The sequence below is a fragment of the Pelophylax lessonae genome (genome assembly GCF_965119305.1).
Source record: "Pelophylax lessonae genome assembly, chromosome: 7".
Lineage (NCBI taxonomy): Eukaryota > Metazoa > Chordata > Amphibia > Anura > Ranidae > Pelophylax > Pelophylax lessonae.
In genome coordinates, this window is record NC_138774.1 from 271,050,090 (window position 1) to 271,061,882 (window position 11,793).

Consider the following 11,793-nt stretch of genomic DNA (forward strand, 5'->3'; position numbering starts at 1 on the left):
GGGGGGCAATGTCAGCATTCAGAATTGTTTTTTTTTTCAAATATATTTTTTTATTAATTTTTTCTAGATATTTTTATTTTACCATTGCAATGATTGCCGCTTGTTTTTAAATACAATTTTGTTTGCTTTGTAGGTTTACAGGACACTGTATGGTTGGGGCGCACACAGTTGTTGCAGCGTGGCCCTATATCTTATTACATTGATGGAGCTCACACTAACAGTAGCATTAAGGCCTGCGTCAGATGGTTCCAACAGGTGGCGCTCAATGAGGAGAAAGCTGGAGCGTAAGTGCAATAGAAACCTTCAATAAACAGAATTCCAATGTATTATTCTGCTATCTGAAAGGCTATTTATCAGGTGCATGTGGAAACAAATTGAATCAATATAAAGCCTCAATTGCATACATGGTAATCCTTAAAAAAACCTCAGATATAAATGACCAGGTATAACAAAATTATTCAAAAGCAAAGCTGTCATAGGAAGACCTGTTCTAATAAATATAACTGTAGGCATGAGAAGCCAGTACATACTCTACATCTGGGTGCAGAGTTGCCATTGCTAGGGCATCGTCTTTGCTTCACAACCTACAGAGTCTCTGGTCTGGAGCAAACCAGCAGAATGGCGGCTCAGGTTTTACTTGCTGCTTGCTTGTTTCAGGTCAGTGACCCATTAGAGAAGGGAGGTTCAGTATAACTGGCCCACAGTCTTCACCCTGAACAATCCAGCTTTGGTATCTTCCATGTTTTTACCAATACATACACCGCTTTGAAACCACATCAGTTCTCAGTGGGGAAAAATCTCATGCTAGATAGATTGGACTGGGTAATGTGTTAGGAAGGAAAGGATGCCACATCGTTTAATGGAAATGATCACCCTACAGAGGGCTGACTTAAAAGACACCCCAAAATTGGTGCAGCAGGCTAGGGCCATCCTGGAGCAGTTGGACTGCCTGTGCAACCATTATAGGGTCCAGGTAGCACCTCATGCTACCAGTAGTGACACTAAGGCTCGGTTCACATATATGCGATGCGGGAAGGCTGCAAATTCGCAGCCTGTTCCCGCATCGCACACGCACCCCCGGCAGTTCACACTGCCATATGCGATACGCTGGGGGTGTCAATGTAATCTTAACGACACCCCCAGTTTGATCGCATATCGCAGTGCGATCGTGCAGTTCGCACAGGAGCAGATCGCACAAGTGTGAACCGCTGTGCGATCCGATCCTGATGCGGCTGCAAAAATGCCTCCTGTGCGTGTTTGCTGCGGGTGCGATGCGAATTTAGACATACAAACTGTATGGCTAAACTCACACCGCACAGCTGATCGCATGTAATGTCGGAGCAGTGCGCTCCGATATTACATGCGAACCCCGCACACGCAGAAGTGTGAACCGGGGCTGACCCTAGCCAAATGCAAAGCTAGTCAGAAAAGATGAATAGGGAAAAAAATTTCAGTGGCCTCCACCTGTAAAACCATTCTGTTTTTGGAGGTTTCCTTGTTGCCCATCTAGTGTCCCTGTTAATTTCATGAACACCAAAGCAGCTGAAACTGATTAACAACCCCCTCTGCTACTTAACTGACCAGATCAATATCCCATGAGTTTAATTGACTTGATGCTATTTTCTGGCTAAGAAGTGTTTCTTTAATTTTATTTTGAGCAGTGTAGATTCCCTAAGGTTCTTATGCAAAAAGCTGGCCTATTGACATGGGGTGGGGCTTGGCATTTGGCTGTATTCTAGTTAGTGTTTCTATTGACAACTGTAAAAATTTGATTTCCCATTACTAGCTGTTTGTGACAATAGTCACCTGGGAAAAGAGGGTAAAACTATGTAGTGTGGACACAGCTATATAACGCTGACAGAGGATCTAACCCTTCCACAGTGAACCCAAAGCTAAATAAATAGTTTTGTTCATGCCTATGCTTTAAATACCAGTTTTGCATGGAAGTGACTATCAATTTAACTTATAAGATCAAGGACTTTATTGGAGAAGGTCCACTTTAATGGTGACAAAGATGTTTGTCGTGATGTTGGTGCAATGTCATTGCAGGGGGTCTGTGGTCCGGGTTCTGCTGTTTAATGCCACGGGTGAGAGGGACACAGCTGCCTTGTTAAAACTTCTTCAGGTAAGTTTTTAATGCATATTATTTCAGGTTGGAGTTCTTGAATTTGTCCTTAAATCATTTCCCAAAAAACAAATAATGATCGTGTCTGACCCAGTTCTACCCTTTATTATAAGTCTGAAATATAGGGAAGATGATGGTGTAACTGCAACATTTAAGTGGTTGTAAAGACTGAAGGCTTTTACCTTCATGTATTCTATGCAAGAGGGTAAAAAACCTTCTGCTTATGGCAGCCCCCCTAATACTTACCTGAGCCTGATCTAGATCCAGCGAAGTGCAAAAGAGCAGCGGCTCTCCTGGGTCTCTCCATTCTCATTGGCTGAAACACAGCAGCGGGAACTGTTGGCTCCCACTGCTATCCATTGCAGCTAGTGAGAAGGGAGCAGGACTGAGCCGTGCTCTGTGTATCCTATGGACACACCAAGGCAGCTCGGGAGCAAGCATGCATGAGTGCCTCCATAGCAAGTGGCTTGCTATGGGGGCACTTGGCAATAGGTAGGGGCCAGGAGCGAAGGTGGGGAACCTCGTGAAGAGTAGGGTTGAGGTTGCTCTGTGCAAAACTATTGTACAGAGCAGGTAACTATGGCATGTTTAGTACAGAGCAGGTAACTATGGTATGTTGTGTGTGTGTGTGTGTGTGTGTGTGTGTGTGTGTGTGTGTGTGTGTGTATATATATATATATATATATATATATATATATATATATATGTGTATATATGTATGTGTGTATATATATAATAATTTTTTTTTTTTTTAACAACTTCTGGACTGGAAGGATTTGCCCCCTTAATGACCAGGCCATTTTTTGCGATTCGGCACTGCGTTATTTTAACGGACAATTGTGCGGTCATGCGACGCTGTATCTAAATAAAATTAATGTCCTTTTTTCCCCACAAATGGAGCTTTCTGTTGGTGGTATTTGATCACCTCTGCGTTTTTTTTTTTTTTTTTTTTTTTTTTTTTTTTTTTTTTTTTGGCGCTATAAACAAAAAAAACGACAGTTCTGAAAAAAATAAAATATTTTTCACATTCTGCTATATAACATTCCCAAAAAAAAAATCAAAATCAAAACTTTAACATTTTAGGCCAATTTGTTTTCTGCTACATACATATTTTTGGTAAATAAAAAATCGCAATAAGCGTATTTTGATTGGTGTTCGCCAAAGTTATCGCGTCTACTAACTACGGGAAAGATTTGCCATTTTTATTATTTATTTTTTATTTATTTATTTATTTTTTAACTAGTAATGGCGGAGATCTGCAATTTTTAGCAGGACTGCGACATTGCGGCGGACAGATCGGACCCCTGACTGACATGTTTGACACTTTTGGGTGGACCGGTGACATTACTACAGTAATCAGTGCTAAAAATATGCACTGTTACTGTAATAATGACACTGGCAGGGAAGGGGTTAGAACTTGGTGATCAAGGGGTTAAATGTGTACCTAGGGGAGTGTTTCTAACTGTATGGGAATTGGTCTTGTGAAATGACCATAGAGACGTGATTCTATATAGAAGGATCACAGGCGCTCTGTGATCATTCCAGGGAGAAGAATGGTCGGCTGTGTTTACAACAGCTGACCGTTCTTCTCTCTCAGCGGGGAGCGAGCGCGGGTGTCAGGCGGCAATCAGAGCCGCCTGCCCCGTGCATCAGAGTCCCCGCTGTCGAGTGGGGGTGGAAGCACGCCACCGGTGTCGCGACCTCGCCCCCTAGCTACAGGCGTGCGACCGACATATACCTACGACGGTTCGTGCAGGAGAGCCAGCCTACCGCAGTATTTCTGCGGCGGGCACTCTGAAAGCGGTTAAAAACATGAGCCTTTAATACCAATTAATCTTTACAATAATCTGTGTCTTTTGCAGCCTTGCCATTTTGACTACGCTGTCTTCTGTCCTAACATCAGTGAAGTGTCTGGAGTAGGAATTGCAGGTGAGTTCTGTATTCTGCACTCTGGGCCTCAAAAAATGCCTGAAAACATCTATTTTCCTAACAAAAAATCAGATTTAGCTTTGACACAGGTAAGGCAATTAACGAATATAAAAATAAAACTGAGAATTTTTTTCCTTGTAGGCTGGGTTCACACATATAAGCGGCCGAGGGTTTGTGCCTGAGGTCCGGTGCGTCCCTGTTCACCAGTTCAGGTGCGAATCGGGTCCGAATTTGTGCCTGAATTCGCACCTGAATCAGACCCAAAGGCGCACAGGACCCTTTTTGAATGCGGACTTTGGCCACCCTGGACATGTGTGAACAGGCTACATTGAGAGCTGTTTACATTGACCTGTCATGCGATGAGGGGAAACCTGCATCCAATTGGCATGTGTGTGTGAATCCACAGCCTAACATCCATTTAAATGAGTACAATCTAGGGATCGACTGATTATCGGAGGGCTGGTATTTACTCCCCCCCCCCCCCCCGATATATCGGTATCAGCCTCGGATTGCCCGATATTACCGATATTCCAAATATTGCTCATGTAAGGGTAAAATTATGTCACATAGCATAATTCCGTTTAGAAATGTTTTTGGATATGCCACTCACATATGTACAAAAGATATAAGCAATTCCACATTAGCAGATCTGCATCTCTCACTTGCCATAAGTGATACCTGGATGATACCGCTCTGTTCTGCATCCACTCAATACTCCTCTTTCTCTCACCCAATTGCTGTAAGTGACACCCGGGTGATACCGCTCGGTCTGGCATACGATCTCGCCGTGACCACATGACCTCCGAGATCGTATGCCGGACGGAGTGGTATCACCCGGGTGTCACTTACAGCAATTGGGTGGGAGATGGAGCAGGTGAGAGGCAGAGCAGTATTGAGTGGATGCAGAATGGAGCGGTATCACCCGGGTATCAAGTAGGTGAGAGATGCAGATCTGCTAATGTGGAATTGCTTATATCTTTTGTACATGATGTGAGTGGCATATCCAATAACATTTCTAAACTGAATTATGCTATGTGACATCATTTTACCCTTACATGAGCATCACCACCTAATGGTTGGAGGAGGAGAAGACTAGTCTCGGACCCTGACATAGGATGTACAAAATATTGGCCGATACCGATCTGTTGTGACCAATGTATCGGTATCGATCCTGAAAAAACCATATCAGTCTATCCCTAGTACAATCTTTTATGGACACGCAGTTTTAGCAGCCAGTGTGGCATTTTTGGTTCATACTCCGGTATCTTGCTCAGTGCAAAAACATTTTCGTTAGCATATTTTTGTTATATTATTTAAGTTTACAAAGTCTCCTATTCTAGGCTACATGTACTTCCTCTCTGATCAACATCTGCTGAGATATAATCACAGCTGCATAGTGTGTGCATTGTTTTATATCCATCAGGCCTGACTGATAGACTTGCACTAAGGCCGGACATACAATAAACAATTTTCTTATTCATTTTCCTTTAGATTTACCTTCAACTATAAAGTGCAAGGACCAGCCTGATTGCATACAAATTGAAAGTCTTTAGGTTTGACCTTATTATAGGGTTTTGGTAAAGCTAAAGGAAAATTGTATATTATATAGCCAGCCTAAGGAATAGTAATGCACAATCCCTACTAAGCAGGAAGCAGAGTGTGCATACTTATTGAGCAAATATGGCTGCACCCATGTACATATAGAACTGCAAAAGGAGGTTAAACCTTAGATTGCAGAAAGGATTCTTTACTGATAGAACAGTTACAAATGTGGAACTCCCTCCCCCATGATGTGAGATCGCCGACCGCATCAAAAAACTTTCAATGTCTTTCTCGGGAAGCAGAATATACAGGGCTATAGAAATAGTTGGGGAATAAAAATCACACACAGGTTAAACTTGATGGACCAGGCAGATAGAATCAGACATAAGCACCTGCTTTCACATTAAATGTGAAGGAGAAAAACATATAGTCCGTCCTAAGCATTAACCTCCCTGGCAGTAATCCCGAGTGTGGCTCAGGGTCATTTTCAGTACCGAAAGCGGTAACCCTGAGCCACACTCGGGATTACCCTGTAGTGAACCTTACCTTGTCCCTACGATCCCCTGATGTCCTCCGGCCGATGCCGGTGTTCTATCTGAATAGCGCTACCTATCAGATTCTGCAACTGGAAGTGACGGCCGAGAAAACTTACTGAGCATGCGCCATGCGTTCCAACATGGGCGGTATGCGTTCCAATAGCTTTCCTAATGTGACAGAACATGAAGCAGCAGCAGATATGTTCTTGCAACCAAGCAACTCTTGAATGTCACACTTCTTTTTGCAGTAAACTCACCTTTTATACTGAAATAGACTGATTCACCGCGACCGAGCTGTTGTATTTACAACAGCTGACCGTTCTTCTCTTCCAGCGGGGAGTGATTGCGGGTGTCAGGCGGCAATCGGAGCCACCTGCCTGTTGCATCGGAGTCCCCGCTGACGAGTGGGGGCAGAAGCGCAACCGAGGTATACCTACGTCGGTTCGCGCAGGAGGGCCGCACTGCCGCAGTATAATTGCGGCGGGCGGGTCCGGAAGCGGTTAATTAATTTTTATTCACTTTTACTGTTTTATTCCTAAGAATTACAGGCCTACAATACAAAACCGATTTCAATGCAAAACAATGTACCGCTTTGACATTCAAAAATTCTGACATAAATAGACCGCCGTGGAGGTTAACAGTCGTACATCTAGAAACATTAGGTAGGTGAATCAAAAAAAGGAACAATTTTAAAAATGGTAACACATACAAATAAAATGATTTGCATCGCATTTTCCTGAACACATAGACTAAAGAATGTTTTCCTTTTAATTTGAACCAGGTATTAAATTGACATTCCAGAGCTGCCGGTGCATGGTGAGGTTATTTTGGAACAGGAAGCAGCTAAGCTTTGTCTGGTCCGACCGTTAGGAAGTGGATCAGACGCTTGGCAAAACTCTAGACTTTCCTGTGTAAAGGATCAAATGCTTAACGTGGTAGCTGAGAATTCCCCCCCCCCCAACCTCAGATGAAGGCCAAACAACTCTTTAAGCATCTTGTGTTGTCTTGTTGCTTTGGCACTTTGCCACTCTGTAAACCAAGCATAGGAAACCTTCCAGGTAGGTGGAAGTGGAGGCATGGAGAATTTATTATACATTGCTGTCAAGCCTATATGTTGGTGCATCCAATAAGCACCTGTATTTTTCTAGCTAACAGTATGAAGGTAGGGTGGAGGCTTTTTATGCTACAGATCGGCGGACATGTTTGTAGCCTCAGCTGCCACTTTCTTGTGGTTTCCCATTGAAAATAGCGGCGGCCATGTTTTTTGAAGCCGGATGGGCGGTAAGTTCAGTGGTGGGAGCCCCTCCTCGGTCTCCAGTGCTGATCCCCCTAAATAATTGACTGCAAGATGGAGCCAAGTCTGATTTCATCAGGTACTGGCGCTGGAAATGGTCACCTGTAGGCAGCATGCCCCCTGCCATTAGTCAGGGATCTAGTTGTGTCTCTACTTTTTTAGGAGTTTTGGGTGTTGTGGGACAAGCCTGAGGCATCCTTCCCCCCCATCTTTTTTTTTTTTTTTTGGTCTACATTTGCCATTAGGCAGCTGGTAAGGACTTCTTTCCCCCATCTCCGGAGGGGCTCCTCTCATTTGAGAATTATGGTCTCTGGGACAAGATTTTGTAGTTCCAGGAAAGGTGGTTCCGTCTACGTTATGGGATACTTCGCTGGACACCATTTAGGCACTGGTGTGTCTTCACTGAGGAGAAATGAGAGTTCTTCCTGTATCAGGAAAGGTTGTTTGGTTCCTGCTCTGGTTGGTACTGTGGGATTTAAGCCCCGTACACACGTACTGATCATCGGCCGAACGATCGGCCGTCTTTTGTCCAGGGCTGTCCTGTCTGTTGAAAACTGCAAAAGACTGCACACGAATTTTGTCGGCCAACAACAGCCGACTGCAGAACTGATGTCATGTGATGGTTAACTTTTTCCTTGTCTTTTTTTTCTTTTCTGAGCATGCCCAGTCTTGCTAATCTGCTGTCTGTCGGCCGAAATCTGTACTAACTGGCGAACAATCGGACGTTCTGGTGTTGGCCAACAAAAATTTTAATGCCTGCACGACAGATTCTGTTCGGCCGAAAATGCGCTGTCGGCTGTCGGAAGCATCATATTAACAAGCCTACAATCGGCCGATCGGTCGTCGGCCGAATATTTACGGCCGACAATCGGTACGTGTGTACGGGGCTTTAGTCTTACCTGTGCTGATGCTCTTAATGATGATCCTCTGGAGGCAAATTCTTCTCAGCTGTTCGATTCTGGACATGGAGAACTTCATGCACCACACTGCATCTCAGACACTGCATGGCAGGTGAATGGTGTTTGAGGAAGGCCCTCTGTCATCCTGTGTCAGACTTGTCTCCTGATGCAAGCATCCTCTGACCGGAACAGGGAATTCCTTAATGACTTGTGGGACTTGTCAACCTGGAGTTAGGCCCTCCTTCCTTGGGTGCTTCAGATATGTGAAGAAGACCTCCTCACCCACTCCCCCCAGCCGCCTTCCACAGCTCACCCAGGTCTCCCGTTCCACAGGGAGACCCGGGCAACCAGCCTGCACGGCCAACGAAGACCCCGATCGAAGCCGCATTCGGCTCTGATCGGGTCTCCATGTAAAAACCCGGAAGTGATGTCGTGACATCACTTCCAGGTACTCTGCGCCAAATTCAAAAAAATTACAGCATTCAAAACAGCCAAACCTTGCATTTTGAATGCTTTTAAGTGCAGAGGAGGGGTTTGGGGTCTTTTAGACCCCCAGATCCCTCCACAACAGTACCTGTCAAGAAGAAAAAATATATATTTTTTAAATGTACAAAAATATTGGCCGATACCGATATTCAATGGCCAAAGTACCGGTAATCGTCTTTAAAAAAAAAAACGATATCGGTCAATCACTAATATGCAGTTTACTCACTTAACACCTAACTTCTATTCTACAATTATTATTATTATTTTTTTTTTTTACAGATCAGCAGAATTACAATGTGACATTGGAGAATGTTCTGACCCGATGTCTAGAGAACCAAAAGAAGTGGAACATGTTAATGGAGGAGAGAAGCTGTTCTGATCCCTGGGCCTCCTCACTGCCTGTTGACTCTCTAATTAAGGACAGCCCCCGCAGTTCTCACTTGCTCCTCGCCCCTTCTTCAGATCGTCTCCTAAACTGTAATTCTCTAGTATTCCCCTGTATTTCACACGCCCTGCAGTGGGCCACTCAGGGGAGGGACCCTGACTTCCCCTGCCTAGATAGTAATTTGCTCCACCACCACCCAGTGGCCAGCTCTGGCTCTGTACTGCTAAGAGAAGCTGCCCACATCCAGATCCTCATCACCGGGAGCCTTCACCTGGTTGGAGGAGCTCTGAAGCTGATCGATCAATCCCTTACTCAGTGACCAGGGATTATCCAGTCTTAATGTTTACTTGAATGGCGGACCCGCCCTTGCTGCCTAATATCAGTTAACCTCATAGCTGCCAGAGATCTTCACACATTCATCTGTGTCAATGTTTCTGGAAGCATTCTGTATAAGCCTGGCAAGTTCTGGGATCATTATTGCTCGTTACCTCCGGACTATGCTCTTTTGTAAAGGGCGGCCTTTTTTTTTTTTTTTTTTTTTAATTCTATGTCAGATCACCGTAGCAGATGTTGAAATTCTTGATGCCCCTTCTGTACATAGCTGGGAGAAATTTGGATAATGGCCCTATATATTTTATATTTCATTCCTGCAGAAAAATATTTATTAACAAGACTCGTGTGTTGGGTTTTTCTTCCTATAAATTGTGTTCTTTTCTGTGTTTTAACAGTAGGTGGCGTGTGGATTTTATGTACCTTTGCTGGTAGAGTATGGCTCTCACATGGCATTCTCGTGATGCTCCGTTGAATATAGTGGGGCTAAATGTGTTCTAAAGAAACATTCCCCACATTCTGCTACCAGAAACCTGAACCACAGACACACCGCTAATCTCCAGACTAAAGGCTAATGTTTTGGTTGACTACACAATATACACATTCAAACATTGTTTTTTTTCTTTTTTAGATCTACCATTCACTATGTAGGGCAAGGACCTGTCTGATTTGATATACAATAAATGGACTGCTTAGGTTTGTTCTTCACATTAAATACATTTTGTAAATCTGGCCGTAAAGTTTTCTACTTCGGTCTTGCCAGGCCTGAGATTTGCAATGTCCTGACTTGAAGGACAGGAGATCAAATTTTTCACTGCTGCATTTAGGTAACACAAATGGGTTTTGACTAGGGATCGGCCGATTATCGGCAATGCCGATATATTGGGGCTGATATGCACTTTCCCCAATATATAAGAATCTGCCCCTGAGGTTACCAATATTGCCGATATTTCAGGAAAGTGCTTGTACCGGAGTGATGCCTGCAGCTAAGAGACATCACCCCGGTACCGGCGTCCATAGCCGCTGGTCAACTGTCTTGTAATGACAACCAATGCGGCTGTGAAGCCACTTGGCTGTCATTACAAGGAGCGGGAGGGGACGTCTCCCCCCCCCCCCCCATCCGCGGCTCTCCCGGGTCTCCTGTCCCACCGGGAGACCCGGGCATCCTATCTACAACAGGAAAAACCCTCTGGATGGGACTTTTAAGGGTAATAGGTAGACAAAAGTATAAATTAAAAAAGAAAAGAAAAATGGAGAAATACAGAGAAGAGAGAGGAAAAAAAAATAATTTTTTTTTTCTCAAAAAAATATAAAGTTTATTACATGAAACATATAAAAAATCAATAATTCTACATATGCAGTAGGGATCGACCGATTATCGGCAGTGCCGATATATCAAGGGCAGATATGCACTTTCCCCAATATATCAGAATCGGCCCCTGAGGTTACCGATATTGCCGATATTTCTGTAAAGTGCTTGTACCGGAGTGATGCCTGCAGCTAGAGTTATCACCCCGGTACCGCCGTCCATAGCCGACGATTGGCTGTCTTGTAATGACAACCGATGCGGCTGAGAAACCACTCAGCTGTCATTACAAGGAGCCGGAGGGGACATCCCTGACCTCCCCCTGTGCCGCCTTCCGCGGCTCGCCCGAGTCTACCGTCCCACAGGGAGACCTGGGCATCCTACCTGCACGGTCGCCGAAGAGAAGACCTGATCAAACCCGCATTCGGCTCTGATCGGGTCTCCATGTAAAAAAACCGGGAAGTGATGTCATGACTCGTGGCAAATTCAAAAAAATGCGAGCATTCAAAACAGCCAAACTTGGCGTTTTTAATGATTTTAAGTGCAGAGGAGGGGTTTGGGGTCTTTTAGATCCCCAGATTCCTCCACCAGAATACCTGTGATTAAAAAAAAAAAAAAAGTTTTTCTTAAATGTCCGAAAATATCAACCGATACAGATATCCGATGTCCAAAATATCGGTATCGACACTAAAAAAACGATATCGGTCAATCACTAGTTTTGACCCCCCCCCCCCCCAGTCTGTGACTGGAGAAAAATAGAAGCAGCGAGTGCTGGATTTCACTAGTATCGGCATATCCTTCGGTCGTACATGATCACTACAGCACAAGTAATATTTTGTGCTGCTTCTCCCTCTTATTCTGAGCTCTGCTCTACAAGATACTGATACCAAGACAGCTTCTGCCACCTACTAGTTGCATTAATAAAATTATATATATAAATAAATATATATATACAGTGCCT

General features: G+C 44.2%; 1 protein-coding gene across 1 annotated transcript in view; it reads left to right on the top strand.

Moving 5' to 3' along the window:
* Nucleotides 1-9,869, top strand: part of FPGS (folylpolyglutamate synthase) — a 61,461-nt gene extending 51,592 nt beyond the window's left edge. Inside the window, exons 12-15 of the mRNA XM_082263934.1 lie at nt 134-284; nt 2,050-2,125; nt 3,988-4,054; nt 9,091-9,869. Of these exons, the coding sequence (XP_082120060.1) occupies nt 134-284; nt 2,050-2,125; nt 3,988-4,054; nt 9,091-9,515 (719 nt within the window). The 3' untranslated portion in view covers nt 9,516-9,869. The remainder of the gene's footprint in view (nt 1-133; nt 285-2,049; nt 2,126-3,987; nt 4,055-9,090) is intronic.
* The last annotated feature ends 1,924 nt before the right edge of the window (nt 9,870-11,793 follow it).